General features: G+C 32.2%; 1 protein-coding gene across 2 annotated transcripts in view; it reads right to left on the reverse strand.

Annotated features, from left to right (window-relative positions):
• Positions 1–11,956, reverse strand: part of LOC134700318 (major facilitator superfamily domain-containing protein 4A-like) — a 35,629-nt gene extending 23,673 nt beyond the window's left edge. The window contains exons 1-2 of one of the 2 annotated variants that reach the window (XM_063561667.1): positions 11,892–11,956; positions 7,022–7,747 (exon numbers count right to left, since the gene is read on the reverse strand). In XM_063561667.1, coding sequence (XP_063417737.1) covers positions 7,022–7,353 — 332 coding nt within the window. In that variant the 5' untranslated portion in view covers positions 7,354–7,747; positions 11,892–11,956. Of the gene's footprint in view, positions 1–7,021; positions 7,897–11,891 lie in introns of those variants that run through there. The other variant, XM_063561666.1, reaches the window with a different exon arrangement.
• Between the last annotated feature and the right edge of the window lie 11,361 nt (positions 11,957–23,317).

The raw sequence follows: 23,317 nt of genomic DNA on the forward strand, positions 1-23,317 counted from the left end.
TTAACTTAAACCAAAGCATTATCAAGAATAAATCAACACTTTATCTTAGTACAGAACGGACGGATGCACAGACCGGAAAACTTTTTGTAATTCTACTTTTGTAGGCGGATCATACAATAAAGAGTTGAGTACGGTAGATTAGACTTGGAGTAGAATTCACTATGATCTATAACTATATCAACTCTTTCAAAAAACGACCACATCGTTAAGGCACACATTACCGTATAAAAGTTAGTTTGAATGGATGTAGTTAAGGAAGATCTATTCATTTTTGTGAAACTGGGGATGTATTTCTGTTTATTTACTTTTGAAATGATTATAACATATATAAATCCAGTTTTATGTTCGATTGTATAATAACAGTAAGGGTGTTTTCAATCCCCATTTAATAGTATTTGCACAATATGTGCATATTAAGTACGTTACCGTCGGATATTGTTACCAGTTCAAAGAAGGTATTTATTATTTGACTTGTTAAGCTTTAGGTTAGTTGCAGGTCGATATAATATACTGGAACATACATTCATGCATTTAACACATTTAATATAAGTTAACATCGGCCCAACGTTATAATGGTTAGTTCTGTATACTTTCCATTGTAATCAGCCATTTTAAACGAGTAAAAAATCGGATTCTTTCAGTTACATCGGAGCTATTTAAAAGTGCTTTCGTGCTTCTCGTCTTCCGTCGTTCAATTAGACAACACAGGGGAAGGGGATGGGTGGTTAGTGCTTCTTTTAAAAGTGGGTGTAATTCGATGAAATTGAAGGGGACATAATAGCCGGTTTCAGGCTAAAAATGATACACATTTTCATCAGCGGAGGGAGTATGCATTCTATGCCCCCTGAATCCGCCAATTGTAAATCATGGATATATATTTATTGAGATAGAATTTTCTTAAACTTTGCCAAATTGAAGATTTCACTATGCTTTTTTCAAAAATATAATAAAAAGTATGGTTCACCAAGCTATGAGTCGTTGAATTGCCTAAATTGAGTTAAATTGATCATGAAAAACACATTTGAGTGCATAAAAAGAAATCTATGTCAGATAGAATTTAAAAGAAATTGTGAAAAGATCGGTTTTATGATATGTTTTGAGAAGTTAAAAATGAAAAATGGTGTCACCGAACTTATTTATTTTCTTTAAGTCAAAATCAAAAACTTCCCTTTTAGTGCAGTATAAGGTTTTTGCTTATAGAGTTATCTCCGCTTTAATGGCTTATTTGAAGAAGAAAAATGATTCTCAAAACACAAAATTTGATATTTGTTTAGATAATATGGATAATTATACAATAAATCACATAGTTTTCTTTATATAAATAAACAATATCTCCAAATTTGCAGATTTGGGCAAATAACTAGACCGATTTTTGTACAATCCAAGATGGCGGTATACCATGAATCTACATGTCAGCTCTATATGAGAAAATACAAATACATGCTGAAATTTCACGAACCAGGTATAACATCGGCGAAAACAAGCAGAATCGCACGAACTATCAACAGAGTGATAAACAAAGTAAATCAACATTGTATGCTTCTCTCATGGCCAGAGACATCTCCGTTCAATAAATCAGGACAAACAGCAATGGCATATGTTAGATAAAAAAACTGCGTAGGTCGGAGACAGAGTGAAGAGGTAGGTCTGGTTGACATGTCTTTCTATACTTTTATATGCATGCACTTATAGCAACCAGTGTCGGCGTGCATGTTTAGAAGATAGAAAACTGTATACCCAGACTGTATTAATAGGATTACGTCATAGCTATTGTTGGTACATCCATCCATCCATTACATGAAACGCTCCACACTGCCTTACTATCCAGTGCAACCATACCAGTTAAAGTTTTCTTTTGATAGACAATTGAAACTCCCCTCGTATCTAATACATATTAATATTTCATTGGGTCGTTTTGATCATTATCTATAGTTTTTAATCAATGTGGCGATTGCTGTTGTCCTTATTAACTCTTATCGCTTATCGAAAACATTACCTTGCTAAAATTATTTCACGCAACCTAGTGAATTATTTATCAACGTCACTAAATGCATCCTACTTTCACTAAGTATTAACTTGCAAAATGACAAAACAGTTACGTCAATGCCATCATTTCATGCCATGAATTATAAATTATTAGTTTTAACATTTTTTTCATTTTTTCCTAAAGTAGTAAAAATATTGGTATTTAGAACCAATGGCATTTGACGTGAATTTAAAGAAATAGACATCGCCATGCTTTGTATTTTTTTATTTTTTATGTCATGGATATATCAAACACAGTCTGTAAATAAGTCTAGTATATAATGATTTGTCGGATATCATATAAATTCAATATTTGTCATCATTGTAATAGTATCTTCTCTGTAACTATGTCTATGGTTTACGAGAATAAAGACCATTCATTCATTCATTCGTTCAATTTAGATCCGATCATCTTTGCGAAGTTGCTAAAATATTTATAAATAAAGATGGCTGACGAATTAGGAATTATTCCTCTTGAAAAATGAATGATGGCGCCAATAAATAATTCAAGTCATTTCACCATGTTTCATTAGATAACCGGAAAAGAATGATATTGACAATTTTATTAATCCGATGTAATTATTCCAACTCATATCACCAGTGTGAAATACATTGTTATTAAAATGTAGAATCGCCATTATTTCCTGTTCTTTCTAATTATAGTATGTTTACAATTTTTGAAATGAATATCGACAGAAAGATTGCTCAAAAGAGACAACCAAGCCTAACAATACCCAGTAGAGGGTTTATTTAATTAAACTAGAAGTAGCTTTGTTGTGTTTATCCTATAAATTTCATCCGATATAATTTGTATAAAAATTAATCTACTGATAATTTTTAAGACGATTTACTGGTGAATGAGGTTAATTCAAATTGATAATGACTCGTCCTCCAGTGACGATATCCATCTTCTATGGTTAATTAAGCTGCTTTTTACAACTGCAACTTTCACTTACAATGTAGCTTTTCCAACATAATTTCCTATCACAGCTTTGTCGATCGTTTTTAAATTAATTGATAACGCGAATTATGTTATAGAGAATACTGTACTTTAGACGAAGTTCATTGTAATTTGTTGAACCAATCCTTGCAAAGTTTTCATCCCTCTGCCCATCGTGGCTTTTCCTTACTTGTGACTCCCATAGACAGATTAATTGATTGATTGAATGTTTTGTGTTTAACGCCACTCTCAGCTCTTTTGATGTGTTTGAGCTATTGATTTTGTCTTTTCTTAGGGACCATTTGTTTAGAACTTTCCTCGAAGTCAGGGATTTTCGTAATATTACTTTTGGCTCATGTGTAGCGGCAATTTTTATTGGTGGAAGAAGTTGAATTGCCATCGAGAACCACTGATGTTTGGTTGGAAAGCTGGAAAATCCTTGTCAATTGCGATTGGAATCGAATGCACCTGCATGGCACGTGCAGGGTTCGAATTCATAGCCTCGATCTGCTTTGGAAGGATAGTGACACAGTAGATATCCCTGTCGAAAGATACACTAAAATGTACAAATTTCGAACCCTGCCAATTTGATATGTTTTAATATCAATGTGCGTAATGAATCAAGCATAAAATGTACAGGCAGCGTGGGAATTTGTCTTTATTGTAACCATAATAATAAAATGTGTTATGAACATCAGCTTATTGTTACTCTAAACATGTAGGATGAAAATAATAGTTAATAACGGATGCCCAACATTGGGAGATTTAATTAAAAATGATTCCATTATCGTACAGTAATTTAATATTAATGGCAAATTACTTACAATTCTTCCGTTTATGGAGACATTATTGTTCACGTTTACCCTGATTTAGAATTTGTAGTGGCCCTCTTATAATGAGTATGTCAATTAAAATGAATACATGTGATGTGATGACGACGTGAGAATGGCAGACGACAAAGCAGCTAATTTAGTTTATAATCAATGTAGGACACAGCTAAAATACGTTCTTTAAAACACTTTTGTGTTTGTGAAATTTCAACTGCATTCGAATTAATCTGACAATCTCAATTTCCTTTTTAACTGAAAGCAATTTGTTAACATCCTTTTAGTGTTGACTTGTCAATTACAAGATAACAAAAATACGAAAACGTGCTTTTCATTCTCAACATTTTTTAATGTAATAGAAGCATAAGTATGTCTTAGTGTTTCAGATGAAGGCGTATCCAGAAATGCCAATTGGACGCAACGAAGTGTTATGCTTTGCTTGTTTTCATCCTTTTTTGCTTGGGTTTATTTGGGAATAGGGTAAATAAAGTTTTCATGACTTGATTATGTTTATTTGGGAATAGTGTAAATAAAGTTTTCATGACTTGATTATGAATATTTGGATTTTTTGCGTTATATACATCAATATAAGAATTTTAAACAGCGGTAACCTCAAGAACCTCTGTATAAATAAAAAAAACATACTCGATATACTGTTAATTCAAGTATAACTGTTGTCTGCTTCGTGTCCATGCAATGACAAATATTTCATGCATATTCCGGACGATATTAAAGTAAGTATATATTACTTTCTCGTTTTATTATATATTTGGATATTGGTACATTCAGTGAGTTATGTATGCGCAATAAAATTATAGGCTATTGAAAGGAGAAGGTATTGGGTCTACACAATGAGACAGCAACTCAACGACACCCACAACATAAAGTGAACATACATATACAGAATTCCTCATTGACACCAAATCACTCTGTCATACATCATACGTCATGTGTCTGTAATCAACTTGCATATAACGCATTGTGTGACATATATACGCGCAGTCACGTTATTTTGATTATTCTAGATGAAGCAAAGGAAAACGCATTTATTTTATTTAACTTTTGGTTCATTTTTGTTCCGGTGGAGTTTAAGTACATGATTTTGTTTTGGTAGCCAGCAGAATTTTCTTGCTGTGTCGAAGACTTTTTTTTAATTGAATGAAACAAAATTTAGAAGTATAACTGTTACTTCTATGCATTAAGGATGAACTCAGGTGAGTTTAGATAAAAATTACTAAAATCAAGAATTTAGAATTGATACTATAAGCTGGTAGAGCATCCGGTAAGGATAAAAAATAAGCTAAAAATATTGATAGGTCATAGACCTCCTTTTCGAGATGTTTGGGATTTAAAATATTGCGGGAAAAGTCTGACTCGGGCTTTTACCTTATATTTGCATTGATAATATTTGGGCTCAAAACAAAAGAAAGAAAATCAAGAATCTTCTAAAATTTTGTTTAATGACCTTTCATGAGCTATTAAGTCTTTTATGAAAAAATAAATAGGTTATATGGGGAAAATATTTTACCTTGTACTGTATGGAAAAACACCAAGAAGTGCGATCACTTGACACAAATTCCCAAACCTCACCTAAGTACATCCTTAATTAAAACATATTAAGTCGACTGATTTTATTGTATAAAAGATGTCTGTTAATTTCGGAAATATAACCAAAAAAATGCATATCCGTTTCAAATGTGAAGTAACAAGAGATGAAATGGAGTATTTCGCAATTGTAAAACAAAGTTACAATTGACCTACATGCATGTATTGTAATTCATATCCCATCGAAAGATTTTTTTAAATTTATTTAAATGCTTAATATGTGCAGCAAATTGCTTAATAATTCCAAATGCAATTGTTAATTTTGTTTTATCAACTTATAAAGGATATTCAATAAAGACATGACAATAATATTTCAAAAATTTCATTTATTACAGGATACATATTGTATGAAAATATAAGCCAAAATTTTCGTCATTAAATAAGGCATTGCAATCATACCTGAAGCTCTTTTCATACATTATGATAACTTGCATTAATTAATGCTTAATGAGTAAATCTAATCTACGATTCATCAAGACTTATAGAAATTTTCAATACATGTACATTTCCTAAAGTATAGAATAAGATGTATTATCTTATCCTGTAGCACTTTACAATACGTCAAGTCATGCAATTTTAATTTCACTCCTACATGTAATTTATAAACATGACTTTTTTGTATTTACACGAGCCACTACTGTACCAAGGGTACTATAATAGTTCACTACAATCAATAGTACTATATAGGAAGAGTTTATTGTGATTGGAGATACGTTGAAGTGTACATATACACTTTGCATGCATAATTAAATATAGGTACCTAAACACTTTGCACGCATCATTTAATTCTTGGTACATATACACCTTGCATGCATCATTTAGTTCTAGGTTGAAGTCATTGTTGCATAACACACGTAAAAATTCAAAAACAAGGACGAGCCATCTACATTAATTTTTTATATAATTTTGTAAACTTTTGATGTTTTATGAATTATCCATTGGTAAGGCCGATTTATGGAGACATCAGTTTATGCATGCAGTGTCTATGATTTGTCAAATATAAAAAAGAAGATGTGGTATGATTGCCAATGAGACAACTATCCACAAAAGACCAAAATGACACAAACATTAACAATTATAGGTAACCGTACGGCCTTCAACAATGAGCAAAGCCCATACCACATATAGTCAGCTATAAAAGCCCCGATAAGACAATGTAAAACAATTCAAAAGAGAAAACTAACTTATTTATGTAAAAAAAATGAACGAAAAACAAATATGTAACACATAAACAAACGACAACCACTGAATTACAGGCTCCTGGTCAAAACCTGACATATTTATTTGTCGAAGAGCACTATCTTATTTAGATACTAATATACCAAACACTATGTGATATTTTATTCATAAATAAATAACGGAGAATGGGGTATACATTCAACGTATTTCAGTTGTTACATTTTTACTACTGACAGTATTATAATGCATCCAGTTATCTCATCAGTATACTTTTCCTATCCTTTTCTTTGGTAATGCTGTCAAATAAAATTACAGCAAAGCGGTACACTACAACTGTGACTTTAAAATTGGAAAAATATTACTCTGGTTTAAAGAACTGGTTACAACGTGGCATTAAGTGCCAAGTATATGGTGTAAAACGTGCAATTTAAAAATAGGTTCTTACCTCTTTGCCAAACATCCTGCTGAAATTGATCCTACCAATGTCATCACAAGTTGAGCAAATATAACCCAGTTCATATCTTTAAGGTCGGAGCTTGTTTGGCATCCTAAATCAAACAATGTTGGTCCTAGGAAAGCAACACCCATTCCAAAGCTTCCAAAAGTCAGGCAGTCTGTAAGGATTGACAACCAGTTCTCCTTAAATAGTTTCCAAAAATTGACCCTTTCCTCTGGTAACACATCTGATGGATGAACTGGATACTCTAGTTGTTTATTTTCACTTTCCTCTTCTGTCTTTTCAGATATGGGGTCTTTGTTTGAATTTGTTTCTTCCATTTTGATTAATATAGCATGCAAGAATGTAATTTAAATGTTTTAGGCAAACCGTTCTTGATAGGCACAGTTTAATATTTAAAACACTTTTTATCCAACGTGTCAGTAAAACTTTCCTATATTAGGATTTCCATGCTAAAATTAGTTTTCTCGACCCCCTACCATCACACAATAGGATGTACCCCTTGTTTTAAAAACTTTTGTACATAAAAATTATCCACTTCTTTCCGCTCCACGATCTTCTCCACTGAAACATGTGTTACGCTCAATGTGACAACGGATTAGACAGATAGCTGTTTATAACACAAACCCACTGTCGATCGATGGAACGAATTGAAACGTTAGCTTTACCAATATAAATCAGGCAGGTAAGAAGGCATAGACAGAAGAATACAAGCTGAAAACAATACGACCACTGTAAGAATTAATTATAAATCCTCATGAATATCCGTTTCCGTTCGTACGAATTGATTCGTATTTTATTCATTTAAAATCCGTGTTCTTGTGTAATATATATGTACATAAACAAACGTAAAGTATTTATTTCTCTATATAACTGTTTGTTTGAAATAGAGCGTAAACTAGAAATTTAAATCTATGCATGAGTATCTTAAACATTAGGTCGAATACACATTTGAATGTTTGATTTTAAAAGTGATCCTATATTTAAAGTATTTAAAATACACAATGAACTGTCATATATTTGATTTGATAAGTAATTAAGTAAAAGTTGCTTTTATACATGTTACGGTTGAAATAGCTGGTCTATTATAAAACTTCGGGATATTTACAAATTTAAAGTATTTTTTCTGTAATTCTCGTCTGCGAGTGCCATATCAAACATTTCAGAATTTTCGGTATAAAATGAGTGAACATATTCCGTCGTCATTGTCTATTGTCGCGTCAAAAATCACGATTTCAACACGCTTAAATCATAAAAAAAAGATAGAAAATAAATGTTTAATGTTTTTGTTGCATGGCTTTGTATACCTAATCAGTTAATCTGTATATAAAGGAGGGAGTACTATTTAAATTGCAATAATTCTTGTCTAGTCCTTTTTGATATACCTGCTGGCCAAAAATATGATAAAATGAAATAAAAAAAAGTATTGAAATGAAATAACTGATAAATGGAGGGTAAAAATAAAAAATACAATTACTTGAAATATTCAGCCCTAGAAAACAATTTAATCGTTTTATTCTATATATTTAAATTGCAATAATTTTATACATAGGCAGTTACTCTCAAAATTCAGACTGAGTGATCATTCCCTAGGCATTGAATTAGGAAGGTACAGAAACATTCAAAGAGCACAAAGATTATGTAAAAAATGTGAAGTCCTAGATGATGAATATCATTTCTTTTTGTATTGTGACATTAACATATCTTTGCGTTCTAATCTTTTTGCTTATCTAAAAGACTATGTACCATTATTTCAGCATCTTGATGCATTCAATAAACTTAAACACATTCTAAACCCCATCCCTGAACTTGTTTGTCATATTGGAGTCTTCATTAAACAGTCTTTAGAACTGAGGGAGTCAGACCCGTGTCAGGCAAGGTTATGATGGTGTTTTTTTACATACATTTATAATTAAACTCTAATGTTCTATTATTCCATATATTGTATAATTGTATTATTTTGTATTTCATTGTATTACATTGTATTTCATTGTATTGCATTGTATAGTTTAAAATTATTGTTTCATTGTATTGCTTGACCCTCATGGGTGTAATTTTGCAATAAAGATATATATAGTTGCCATCCCTTCATTAATCTGCCATTGACCAGTACTTTGTCAAATGTTTACATCGAATACAGTCTAAATTGTCTTTGACTGAAAGGGACCTGTTTGACACTGCAGAACAGATGGAGAAAACGGCACTGCAAAGAATGGCAGTCAATTCTACATTGAATCTTCACAACACCTGTAACCCCTTCGCCGTTTTTCTAAAAACAAAACCAACACTAAAAAACAGAAGTCTCGTTAATAAATGTTTTGATTAGCTTATAAAATGCACGCAATTAGCATTTGAATAATGTTGTTTTTCTAAAACAATTAGAAAACGTATCCTTTAACCTTTTAAAGCAGTAATTTAAAATGAGTAATCAAATTCACCAAAAATTTATATGTATAATTGACGCAAATGAAATGTATCCTATTTGAACGTGAAAAAATGAAGATGTTGAGAAGACACTAAACACTACGATTTATACTACATGTAATCAATCTAATTTTAAAAACACTTTTATGTAAAATTAAGGAGGCTGCTATACTTAATTTGCATCTGATAAATATTTGAAGTTTCACAATGCTTTTGATCTTCATTAGCTCTAAAAAAAAAAAAAAAAAAAAAAAAGATTTGTAATGAATTATATTTCTATTCAAGACTCGTGTGATTGGAAATTACATACATTTTTTGTATCTAGATTTTGATACTTTACTCAACATGGTAAAACAACCTTCTAATTGAGACTATCAGAACAAGAAATTATAACACGAAAAGTACCGTACTGTAATAAAACATCATGAAATGTACCGGGCTTATAATTGTGTTCACCAAACGCGCATGTTCGCTCATGGAACTCGTCAGTGGTGCTCGATTCAAATCAGTTGTGGAACCAATTTAAATATTTCGAAGCTGATAGATGCATTAATAACCGAATAATTCCAATAATTTGACCGAAATACGGTAAGTTTTTTTCCAACAATGAATAATAAAAACGCCTGTCTTCTGCTTTTTACAGTTTGCTGGTTTTAATGATCTTTTAGTAATTACGTGGTTGTGGTTGGTTGCTGTCTTTCAGAATTGTACATCAATCAGGCATTTGGAATTTTAGTTTAAAGTATTTAAAAATCTTACATGAATAAACACCCCCAAAAAAATCAATTGTACTACATATACATTGAAGGAACTTTGAATATTGTTCATTTGTGATTTTATCATAAAAGGTTATAGAAACACGAATTGTCTTCAAGTGCCATATAAATTCATTTGAAAAAATGTACTGAGTATCACTCTACTAGAGCATTTGCTGTCGTATCCGTATCGATGTATCGTATACCACGTATATGAGGAAAGATAAATTAAGTCAAGTTGATCCCGATGAAAATATTATATAATGCATTAAATTTTAATTGAGATCGGGGTAAAATCATTATTGTAAACAAATCTGTTTGATACGTAAACGTCGATCCGTGCATGAATCCTAATACGTGCACGGATCGACGTATACGTATCGGGCAGATTTGTATAAAATAATGTTTTAGTCCTGATTTCAATTAAAACTAAACATATGTAAAATATGAACCAAATGTTGTTGATATATAGTTAAAACAATAAATATTTATTGCTTTGTTTTATATCTGGAACATACATGCTTCGTATTTTATAGCCGTTTGTGATAAGTGTATCGTTTAAAAATAAAAATATGAAAGGATAAATAACACACTTTGCTTACAAAATTTATAGAAACATTATGTGTAAATAAAAGTGTGTTTATTGCCAGAGGCGAGTTAAGAGGGGGCACAAGGGGCCCTGCCTTATCTAGGAGATATTTAAAATTCTCATGGAATTTTATGGTCCGGGCCCCATTTTCAAACGGCTTATAATATCGTAAAAGTAAGCGATACTATCCCCATAACCTATCTCCCATCCAAAAAAATCTGGATCGACTGATTGCTACACAAGTTGTGTTTTTTTTTTGCTTTACTACCCCGTTTTATATTTTATTCTGTTCCTGTACGTGTTAACTCTCAATTCCAGCTATTTAAAGTTATTACCACACAAGGGTGGTGATTGGGGAATGAAGGGCTTCACTTTTTGTATGCTTTATCTTTAAAAAAAAAAAGGTTATTCTACAACATCATTTGTATAATCTACACATTTTTGGGGGAATTAAGTATACTTTGACCAAATTATTCATATTTTGCAGTAATTCAGTGTACTGAATCGATGGGTCACTGTGAAAACTGGTAAAATATGGAATAATAAAGGTTGGCAGGTAGATGAAACTTAAATAAATGAAGAGATAAATGAAAAATGAACAGATTGATGCCCGATTTATATAATTCCAAGGCCGTCAGTAGTCACTAGAAGCAAAGAAGCAGCGCATCTATTTCGGGTGGGCAAATATCCACTTTTTGATATGGGACGAGCTCTGACGTCCCACGGCACCAGTTTGTCTGGCAAAACAGCCGTTCGACGTCAGAGTAGTCTTGGACTGTAACTTGACCTATAATGGTTTACTTTAATTTGTAAATTGTGACTTGGAAGGAGAAATGTCTCATTGGCACTCATACCGACCTTCCTATATATATATATATATATAAATAAAAATGAAATACAAGTTGCCGAAAAGGGGGGTTGGGGTTGTTCAACTCGACAACTGAATCGGACTTAGAGTATCAATCAAGTCCAGCACACCTTTTCTTCACTTTTAGCACCAATTATGGTAAGTAATATTTACTTTTATATAAGTATAAAATTAATACACATAATACATAAAAATCGTGAATAAAGTACAGTTGATACATACGCATATCTTTATCCGACATTTTTTCAAGTTGTCTACGTCTGTAAGGTGCACTCGTTGTGACAGTTCTGATACGTACGCGGATATATGTAAAATGGGCGCACGAGGACAGTTTCTAGCGTTTGTCAAACACTTCCATAAATCCAGGATTAAGAAAACAAATTGGCGTATATATCGCTAGTAAAAGATATGTGTTTATTAAAAACTTGGATTTTTATAACTTCTTCAATATAAATTGTTCAACTCAAACAATCAGACACAGTTAACATTCAGAGCCTCATATGTCATATTTAAGAATGATGGGTGTACTCGATTCAGAAAAAAAAACCCGTATCAAAACGCTCAATTTATTGCCCCATTATTTTACAACATTCACAACCTTTGCGAATAAAAATATATTTTGATCAGAGATATTAAGGACAATTCTCTGTAACCACCAACCATTTTATATAAAGGGATAAAGGGGGGGGGGGGGCGTAACTCATAGTCACTGATTTTCGACTTAGCAAAACATGCGATCATATAAAAAAGTAAGAAAAATGCCCACCCAAATGTTGCTAAGTCGTGGTTGCCATGGCAACTAAGTGAATGAGATTTCCCGCAAGTTTTGAGAAATTTAGCTTCGAAAAAACAACTACTTTGCAGTCATTCGTAATCAAAACGGCTTATTTAATGATATTTGTAAATATTTTTTAGAAACATGAGACTTAACAAACGAAATAGCAATGTCATATATAAAAAAAAATATTTTGGCTGAATATTGTCACAACCGCAGAAGAACAAAAGAACATAAAAGCTATTTGTGTGTTTTAAAGACTACTTTATAATGTTTATTTTCATTTTTCTGATTGTTTTCAGATCATTGTAGAATGGTATTTGTTATATTTTGGTTCCTTCTTCATTCTTCTTCTAGAAATGATGCCGGTATGAACTTCGTTTTGAAAATCCTTGAAATGCTTCGAAATTTTTCAGCTCCTATTGATGTATATTTGAATGAATTGTTTTCGATGATTACCGCTCCACCTGAACGTTCCATTACAAATTCTAGAAATATATTATTTTGTCCGGGATGATCCCCCATCTCCACATATCCAGAAATCAACGCCACTTCGCTTATGTGCATATAATACTGAAGAAATCGGATACGGGTCACGGAAATTATGTTGAAATGATAGGGAATTTTGAAAAAAATATCTCTTTGAACTTTTTTTTAAGTGATAGACTGGTTGCCGGGGCAGAAAATAAATATACACAACAATATACACCATTGAAACGAAACATATTGACTGTTTTTGCAAAAATCAAGGTTCCTGAGCTATTTTAAAAATCGAAGCGAGAGGCTTTTAACATTGCAGTATAAAATACAGGCTAAAATGGCTGAAACGTCAAATTTGCAAAATTCGTGTTGAAAATTGACTAACAAGGTCATTAGAAAAACACGGTTGCCGGGTGAAATTTAAAACTTGAATGTCCAAAGAATAAGCAAGTCCAAACCTTGAATGTGTAGTCGTTAACCTTAAGGTTTCCACGTAAAGTTAAAATGGGCCTATTTCAAGAAGAATAAACTCACGAAAACACGAACAATTGACTAAATTCGAGTTCATTGTTTTGATTTTGACCACCTGACAACTTTACGGAAATACCAGAGTGATTAGTGAAACAAGGACTCTGTGACGGGCAACTTATAATATCCGTGTTTTAAAGATTTTAGTGATATCAAGCCAGTCCAGCTCAAACTGTTATTACGTGGTACAATTCTCATTTACATATTATGAATATTAATACGAAAAAGCGGTACTAATTTCTGGCTATGACACCGCCCAGGGAGAAATGTGTTTGGATTATTAATTCTGCGACGTCGCCAATTTTATAATTCGACAGGAGAAACACCAGAAACATTTTTAGATATGTATTTATCATTTTATCGGAATATGGTTACTCAAACATTTTTTTAGAGTTGTTGGAACTTTGTACAGACATCAAAAGGATATTTTAAGTAGGGTTGTTTGTTTGTGTGCAGCTCTTGCGGCCCGAATTACCAATTTGTTTAGTTTAATTTCATATTAGGTTTATAAGTATTATATGTATGTGACTTTTTGTATATGATTGATTCTTCTTATTGTATTTTAATCATTATAAAATATCTTCATCGGGAACAACCTGACTTAATTAATCCTTTCCTTATATACGTTTCATACGATACTTCGATACGGATCGATACGCCAGCAAATACGTGAATAATGCAAATGCTCTATTACGAAAGTAACGAACCCTGAAAAGTCAAAGTGAACTTGCCATTAATGAATTATTTATCTTTAGGTCATCAGCAGTAACATCTGCTTACTTATACAGTAATTTAGCACTATGCAATAGCAGCTTATTTACTGATGTTTGGTTAACATAATTATGCTGTATCAATTTTACAGTGGCGTATCTAGATTTCATAAAAAGATAGGGAGGGACAATGACTGCCTAAAAGGATTCCCGCTTTAGTCATGCTTCAGTGATTCCTATTCAATCAATCAAATTTTTCAATCAAGAGTGTGTCCCAGATATCCTGCACCCTAAATCTGCCTCTGTTTCACTGACGAAATAACTGTACGTTGTACTCATTTTTCTGACATTCTTTATACAAGGTATTGTATAAATGACATATTGATGTAAACAAAACTCGATTTTTTTGTTATCTTATAGCAAAGGTAAGGATTAATAAAACATGTATTCAACAAAAAAAATTCTAAAACTTGATACAAATATTGAAACAAAGCATTGAAAGACAAATTTTGGAAAGTCCACATTCTGTATAAGCACTCCACTAAAAAATTCAGGAAGTCGAATACTACGTGCTCAAGGTTGGATAATTAAAATATACACATATTGACTTGTTATGAGATACCAATCTGTACAAGACCTTCGTTTACAAGAATGAACAACAAGAAAACTAGCATTACCATGTACTTTCATGTTATTTATTTTCAATTTGGTATTTCAAAGCATTGTCCAGTTTCAAGGAGTAAGAGCAAACATAGGATGACTCCATGTTAAAATAATGTATCCGAGTAAGATGACATGTCTTCTTCCTGTTATCTTATGAACTATAGCACATTAAAAATGCGCAGCGTGTCGGTCTTGTACAAAGCAATGTTAAATTAGATATGTTTTCGTCTTGAATATAAAACTGAGAATGGAAATGGGGAATGGTCAAAGAGACAACAACCCGACCATAGAACAGACAACAGCAGAAGGTCACCAACAGTTCTTCAATGCAGCGAGAAATTCCTTCAGCTGGCCTCTAAACAAATACGTATACTAGTTCTGTGATAATGAACGCCATACTAAACTCCAAATTGTACACAAGAAACTAAAATTAAAAATAATACAAGACTAACAAAGGCCATAGGCTCCTGACTTGGGACAGGCGCAAAAATGCGGCAAGGTTAAACATGTTTATGAGATCTCAACCCTGCCCCTATACCTCTAGTCAATGTAGAAAAGTAAACTCATAACAATACGCACAATAAAATTTAGTTCAAGAGAAGTCTGAGTCTGATGTCAGAAGATATAACCAAAGAAAATTAAAAAAATGACAATAATACATAAATAACAAAAGACTACTAGCAGTTAACTGACATGCCATCTCCAAACTGACTGAAAGATTATGATTTCATCATATGAACATCAGGCACAACCCTTCCCGTTAGGGGTTGAGTATCATACCATCATAACATATATGAGAAGAACATAACCCGTGTCATGCCAACAACTGTTTTTTTGAATAAATGTGTTTAGTTCCGATGCAAAGACCCTATAAGTGAATCAATATTAACACCAACATATGCAATCTTTAATGACCTGACAACAGTATCGTAACTATATCCCTTCTTAATAAGTCTATTCAAAGGTTTTGTTAGTTTCTGAGGTGAATACTGACACCTTTGTGCTTTATAAAGAATATTTCCATAAAAAATATGTAATTATTATAGAATATGCATTTTTCATTAGTTCAAATCTTCTTTTGTTAAATGAATTATAATACTTCAAACCAAACTACGAACTTCATTAAATCAGAATATGTATAATCAGATGTAAATCTTTTTGGTTACTTCCTGAATTAACTTAATGACTTGTCGCCTGACAATAAGCAATGTACTTTAACATGAGTTGCAGATAGTAAAATCAGATGATCAAATTTATAGAACCATTATAACACAAGTCGAAATAGTACATTGTGTAAAACAATGTCTCTCAGGCAGAATCGCAGACTTGCTGCTATTTACACTGGACAATTAGGTCATATTGGAATTAATCAACTAAATAATCTTTACACCTTGTCGTGACATGCAAGCTCAATTTAAAAGAGTTGAAGTTCGTAAAAAAAGTTTGAAAATGAGTTTTATACAATAACGGTTTAGTGTCAGTTGTACAATGTATTTGTAAAGTGGCGCTTAAATCACCAACAATCATCTAATCAATTATACGTGCTGGCAAAAAAGTCTGTTGAAAAAAATATATATATATAATGAAATGAAATAACTCTGGAGGGCGTAAAATAACGATTCTTTCCAAATATTCAGTTCCCGAAAAAACAATTTCTTTTTGTTCTACAGTAATTTTTTTTTTTAATAAAGTTGACTTCTCTTCAAATGATCTGCCATTGAATAGTATTTGGTCAGAGTTTATGTAAATGGAATACAGTTTATAAATTGACTGAAGAGAACATTGTTGACACGCTGACATGATTGAGGAAAACGACATTGCAAAGAATGGCGAAAACAATTTCAACATGGAGATTAATTAGGTTAGATTTCTTGATTGACAACATATTTTTTACGTTCGGAGGACGTGTTTTTCAACAGACTTTCGGCATTCCAATGGGAACAAACTGTGCCCCTCTACTTGCCGACTTGTTTCTTTATTTTTATGAGGCTTACTTCATGCAGGAACTTCTTAGGAAGAGAAGTTAGCAATATCCGTTAACTCTAGTTTCCGCTATATAGATGATGTTTTTTCACAAAAAAATCAAAATTTGGTGACTGTGTGAAACGCATCTATCCCATCGAACTAGAGATAAAGGATACTACAGATACAGTTAAGTCGGCTTCATATCCTACAGATACAGTTAAGTCGGCTTCATATCTTGACTTACATCTAGAAATTGACAATGAGGGTAGGTTGAAAACAAAACTTTACGACAAAAAAGATGATTTCAGCTTTCCAATTGTGAACTTTTCATTTCCAAGTAGCAACATTCCAGCAGTACCTGCATACGGGGTATATATCTCCCAATTGATACGATGTTCCCGTGTTAGCATTTTCTATCATGACTTTTTCTTGATAGAGGGTTGCTGCTCAAAAGAAAGCTATTAAACCAAGAGTTCCAAATGGTGAAGTGAAATCATCCCTTCGTAAATTTTACGGACGCCATCACGAGTTGGTTGACCGTTATGGAATAACCGTTTCACAAATGATATCGGATATGTTCTTTACGTCGTAACTACAATTCCCTTTCATGAATGTGACCTACCGAATTAGACTTTTTACCGGATTTGTTATCACATAAGCAACACGACGGGTGCCACATGTGGAGCAGGATCTACTTACCCTTCCGGATCACCTGAGATCACCCCTAGTTTTTGGTGGGGTTCGTGTTGTTTATTCTTTAGTTTTTTATGTTATGTCATGTGTACTATTGTTTGTCTGGGTTTTTTTTCTTATTTTTAGCCATGGCGTTGTCAGTTTGTTTTAGATTTATGAGTTTGACTGTCCCTTTGGTATCTTTCGTCCCTCTTTTTCAGAACATCTGTAACCCAATTTGGCGCTCTTCGAAAAACAACAAAACAGATGTCTTGTAATTGTTTAGCAATTGGCATTTTGACTAGCTTATAAACGCACGCATTTAGCATTTGAATAATTTTGTTTATGCTGAATCAAGTACAAAAAAAATATCTTTTACGCTCAAAGCGGTATCTAATGAGTAATCAAGTTCATCAATGTATACAAAAACTAGTGTGTAATTGACGCGAGTAAAATATTTCTAATTTGAACGTGCGAAAAATAAAGATGATGAGAAGACTCAAAACACAACGATATATATTAACTGAAACATTTTTATATGAAATTAACCAAGCTGATATACACTTAATTTGCATCTGATAAATAATTTAAAAGTTTTACAATGTATATATATCTGTATAATGTTACTTTTGAACTTCATTTGCTCTAATGAGGATACTAGTAAATTAATATATATTTCTAAATAGACTCATTTAATTGGAAGGTGCTTACAATTTTTTGTATTTAGATTTTGATACTTTGATAAACCTGGTAATAAAAACCTTCTAATTACGAATAATCGAAAAATTTATTAGAACACGAAAAGTACCGTACTGTAATAAAACTTCATGAAAGTTACTAAGCTTAATAAAATTGCTTTCACCCAACGCGCATGTTGTCTGCATGAAGCTCGTCAGTAGTGTTAGATTCAAATCAGTTGCGAAGCCAATTCAAATAATTATTTCGAAGCTATTACATGTATGTATCAATAACCGAATAATTCCGATAATTTGTCCAAAATACGGTAGGTTTTCTGAAGCTATAGATGATAAAAACTTCTGTCTGCTGTTTGCTGGATTTAATGACCTTTTAGTAATTACTTGGTTGTGGTTGGTTGCTGTCTCTCAGAGTTGAGTTGTCTGGTACATCAATCAGGCATTTTGAATTTTTGTTTGAAATGTTTAATATTTTTACATGGACTTCGGGTGATTTCCTTACGCCTGTTTACGGGACGTTATTATTGCACACGATTGTCCGTCCATCCGTCCGTCGTCAACTAGTCGAACTATAACGCAAAAACGCTTTTCACCAATTTTCATGAACGTTTAAGTATCTATTGACGTAAATTCCCTTTCGATTTTTATAAATTCTAGATTTTACGTTTCCGAGTTATGGGATTTTATTCAATAATAAATGGAGGATTTCTAGTTTTCTGACTATAACTGAAAGACAATTTATTGAATTGTTTATATATATAGCGACACAAGTTCCCTTTTGATATTAAGATATTTCTCATATTACGTTTTTAAGTATTAGTACTTTATCCATAAAAGTTTTTTTTCCAGTTTTCCTATTGTATTTCTACGTTTGTTCTACTTGGTCATTTAGATTCATTGAAAGCATGGACACGAGCTATTAACATGAAGGATAGCATTCGCTCATAAGATTTCTTAATAACACAAGAAATGCAATATGTACACACTTATAACATATACATGTTAATATATTATTAAAATGCTAAGGTTTTAACTTCTTAATAGATTACTTTGTGTGATTTGGACTCTTCTTTTATGGTACCTTTAGGTCATATAGCTCCTAGCATTTTTACATATTTATATACATCTCTGGTTCTCAAAGTTTCTGAAGCAAGACATTTATGTAAGGTTTTTGATCATTTAATTTTTTTTCAAATACCGACAATTAACGCACCCTATGATCCTACATATTGTGATACGAACCATGAAATGTTAAAGTGAACTTGTCATCAATGAATAATTTATCTATATGTCAACATCAGTAACATCTGCTTACTTATACAGTAATATAGCACTAGGCCATAGCAGCGTGTTCACGTATGTTTGGCAAACATATGCTACATCAATTTAGTAGATCCAGTTATTTTCATAAAAAGAGGAGAAGGGGCAACAACTGCATAAGAAGGGGGCCACTTAAGTTATGATTCAATGATTCCCCATAAACAAAAAAAATTCTAACAAAGTGGAATCGACGGTCACTCTGCCTTCTCCTTAATCTGCCTCTGTTCCACTAACTTGTATTTCTGTTGTTCTCCATTCATCTGACATTCCTTAGACAGAAGAATAGTATGCATGATATATTGATGTGCACCTATTTCCATAAACCATCGCCTTAATTTTAATGATCGTATTTTCTCTTGTTCATATATTTCCGCCCGGCTGTGCATAAAATCTTCAATAACGACTTTGTAAAACCGGTATGTAGGTAGGTTTCGCGTTGCCCAGTCTTTATTTTTCTATGTTGAATTTTGTGTACTGTTGTTTGTCTTAACTTTAAAATTTGATGTTTCCTTTTTGTTATTGCCGTGACGTTGTCAATTTATTTTCGACATATACATATAAGGTTCGAATGTTCCTTTTGTAGCTTTTTTAATCTTTTACATCGAAAAATTTGTCAATACCAGTTCATTCAAAGTACGATACCGAGTTATTAATACTACAATGAACGAATATGCCCAACAAGGCCATCAGAAGACATTAATTTTGGTGAAAAAGTTATCGGTATGATTTTGTTGCGCTTCTGAGTTGATATAATTAATAGGTAATGTAATTTGAGCTATAATCCATAAAAAGTGCACTGTATCAATAATTTAAAATTCCTCTTTTTAAATAAAAAAAGAACCCCCAAAACTCTGAAACTAACAATCTAAAATTTATAAAAAACGAAAGAAGGTTCACGTCAATATATATAAACTATGCACAAAAGTTTCATGCGAATTGGTTCAAGCGTTTTTGAGTTATTGTCCGACATGTTGACAACGGATAGATGGACGGACTGACAAAAGAATACCAGAATACGTCCTGCTCAATGGACGTATAAAAATACTTCACAAAAAAATTAAAAAAAATAAGATGAAGCAAGCAACCGTCAGGGAAGGTAGGTTCCGGTTGACTTAGTTGCACATATTACTCTTGGCTTCGTTGAGTTGCATACATTTCATTGATTCAAATCTAAGAAGATGACTGGATAGTGGCTTAGAGAATTGTGAATATTAAAAGAAAATCCCTTTAAATGGTGACTTTTATTGCATTCATTCTTTCATCTTCCTTCCATCCAAATGTATAAAACTATATTTTTGATACATGTGTGTTTAATGTTTTCTTCAGGTTCACAAAAGCCTATTATGTTTGGCAGAGTTTAAAAAAAAAACATATCGTAATGCAGCAGAGAAGGGGATACAGTTGTGGTCAGACTTTTAGATAAAACCCGCTATTGGTTTGGAGAAAAAAAAGTAGGGAATTCTTCAATATAAAGGCAGAAGAACTGTGCTCAGTTACGCACATTTAGAGTAATTGGATAAAGAAAGAATTGGCAGATGCTGCCGACACAGTTTAGACCAGCCAAATTGAAAGTAAAGAACAGTTATATAAGTACTCTGCTTGAAGGGAGGAAGGTCTTCAAACAAAGGGAGTTCACCATCATAAAAAAACTTGGAAGACGTGATGGTAAATCAAATGAAGCTTGTAAGCTTAGACCAGGAATTGAATGTATTTGTATAAGATGGAAATTAAGATAGAGAAAAGGCGGTTGAGGAGATGTCGCACAGAATGAGGAAACTGAAAAATGCCCAAGAAGCACAAAGAAAAGCTACACAGGAGAGAATGTGCCAGTTAGGGGAAGTAAGATAAAAATAAAAAGATTTTGAACAGTTGCCCTTGTCTGTTGTAATTGAAGACTTTCTCAAATACCTTCCAGAAGAAGACAATGATTCAGATTAAGATTTTGAGTCATTGTGTAAAATAAAGATGAATCGGTGCTTATGACTGACAAATGATCTTGAACAATTAAACTATAAATACACACTATATTGAAAAAAATTACATAAAATAAGGAGATGTGGTATAATTGCCAATGGGAAAATCAACAGTGGCAAATAGTTCATACATTTTCAGGACGATCACATGAAAAAACAACTATGAATAATACTACTACATGTATGTGCAAAGGACAACCAATGAACATAGGCTCCCGAGATGCAAATAAAAATTGTAGTGAGGTTAAACATATTTGTGAGTGCTTAAAAAAAAGATTCAAAAGAATCTAAAGCTATTATGTAGAAATATTTTTCTTGAATGAATTTTAGGTGAATTTAACATCCAAGAATTAATAAGTTTCCTTCCGTTTTTTAAGGATTAAAAGGTTTTGGGAATATGTGCATTTTAATCGACTTATTTTTCGTCACATCACTTAACTTGTTATTACTTACACAAAACGAAATAACTCCAGGTTCGATACTTTTATCGTTGAGATTTGATCGATTTAAAGACATTGAAAGGGATTCAAACAACACGCCTCCAAATCAAATATGAAATATTTCGATCGTCTGACACAAAGTAGTTTGTAGTGTTGCTAAATATATGCTTACCCTTCAGGAGCGCATGCGTCCACCCCAAGGTTTTGGTGGTGTTCGTGTTGCTCTCTGTAGTTGTGTATGTTGTGTTTTGAGTACAATATTTGTCTATTGGTCTTTTTCTTTTTAGCCATGATGTAATATGTTTATTTTCGACATATGAGTCTGAATGTTCCTGTTGTATCTTTCGCCCCTCTCTTATGATATTCAGTTTATTGTGTTCTTGAATATCTTTTAGTTTTCTTTTTTGCAAACTTGTTGTTATTCATATAGTTAACTGTTTACTACTTTTGTCCTTCATTGTCTTTTTTTTATTAACTCGTGTGTATTTATAAAATTTTACATGATAATTCACACTTTTTGTCAAGTCAAGCTGACCTAAAATTCACACAACTAGAAAATATACATTCCAGATGGAGACATTCTAATGTGTTTTCGTTTTGCATTTAAATCTTTTCATATGTACTTATTATAGAAAATGCTTTATTCCTTAGTTACAATCTTCTTTTGCTAAATGAATTATAAGTCTTCAAACCAAACTACGAACTGCATTAAATCAGAAAATGTATAATAAGATGTAAATCTTTTTGGTTACTTCCTGAATTAACTTAATGACTTGTCGCCTGACAAAAAGCAATGTACCCTTATCATGATTTGCAGATAGCAAAATCAGATGACGAAAGTTATAGAACCATTATAACACAAATCAAAATAGTACATTATGCTTAAAATTTCTCGAAGGCAGAATCGCAGACTTGTTGCTATGCAGTGGAAAATTAGGTCATATTAGAATTAATCAACTTAATAATCATTATACCTTGTTGTGACATGCAAGTTCAATTTCAAGAATTGAGGTTCTTAAAAATAGTAACTTAGATATTTTTGCAAGTTTAAAAACGAGTTATGTGATATGTTTGTACAGCGAGATATTTGTACAGTGAGATATCATGTTATTTAAAACTCGGATGTTTACGTTAAATTTCATTATTGCAGAACGAAATTCCTAATAAAAGTTATCCAGCGTTGGCGTTAACCAATTACTTAAAATCTTAATATTCCATTAGGTAGAAAACATGGATTCTTCATACTTTGAATATCAATAGATGCCTTATGGTATGAAGTTTTCGTCTGTCATATGACAACTGTCCTCGACATCATATTCATGGATCATTTGCTACTTAAATAAAATATTGTTAATTTCTCTCTTATTATGAATAACATTAGAACTGTTTTTCGTGTGTCCTCGTGGATCAATAAAGAAGGTTTTCAT

The sequence above is a fragment of the Mytilus trossulus genome, unplaced genomic scaffold (genome assembly GCF_036588685.1).
Source record: "Mytilus trossulus isolate FHL-02 unplaced genomic scaffold, PNRI_Mtr1.1.1.hap1 h1tg000138l__unscaffolded, whole genome shotgun sequence".
Lineage (NCBI taxonomy): Eukaryota > Metazoa > Mollusca > Bivalvia > Mytilida > Mytilidae > Mytilus > Mytilus trossulus.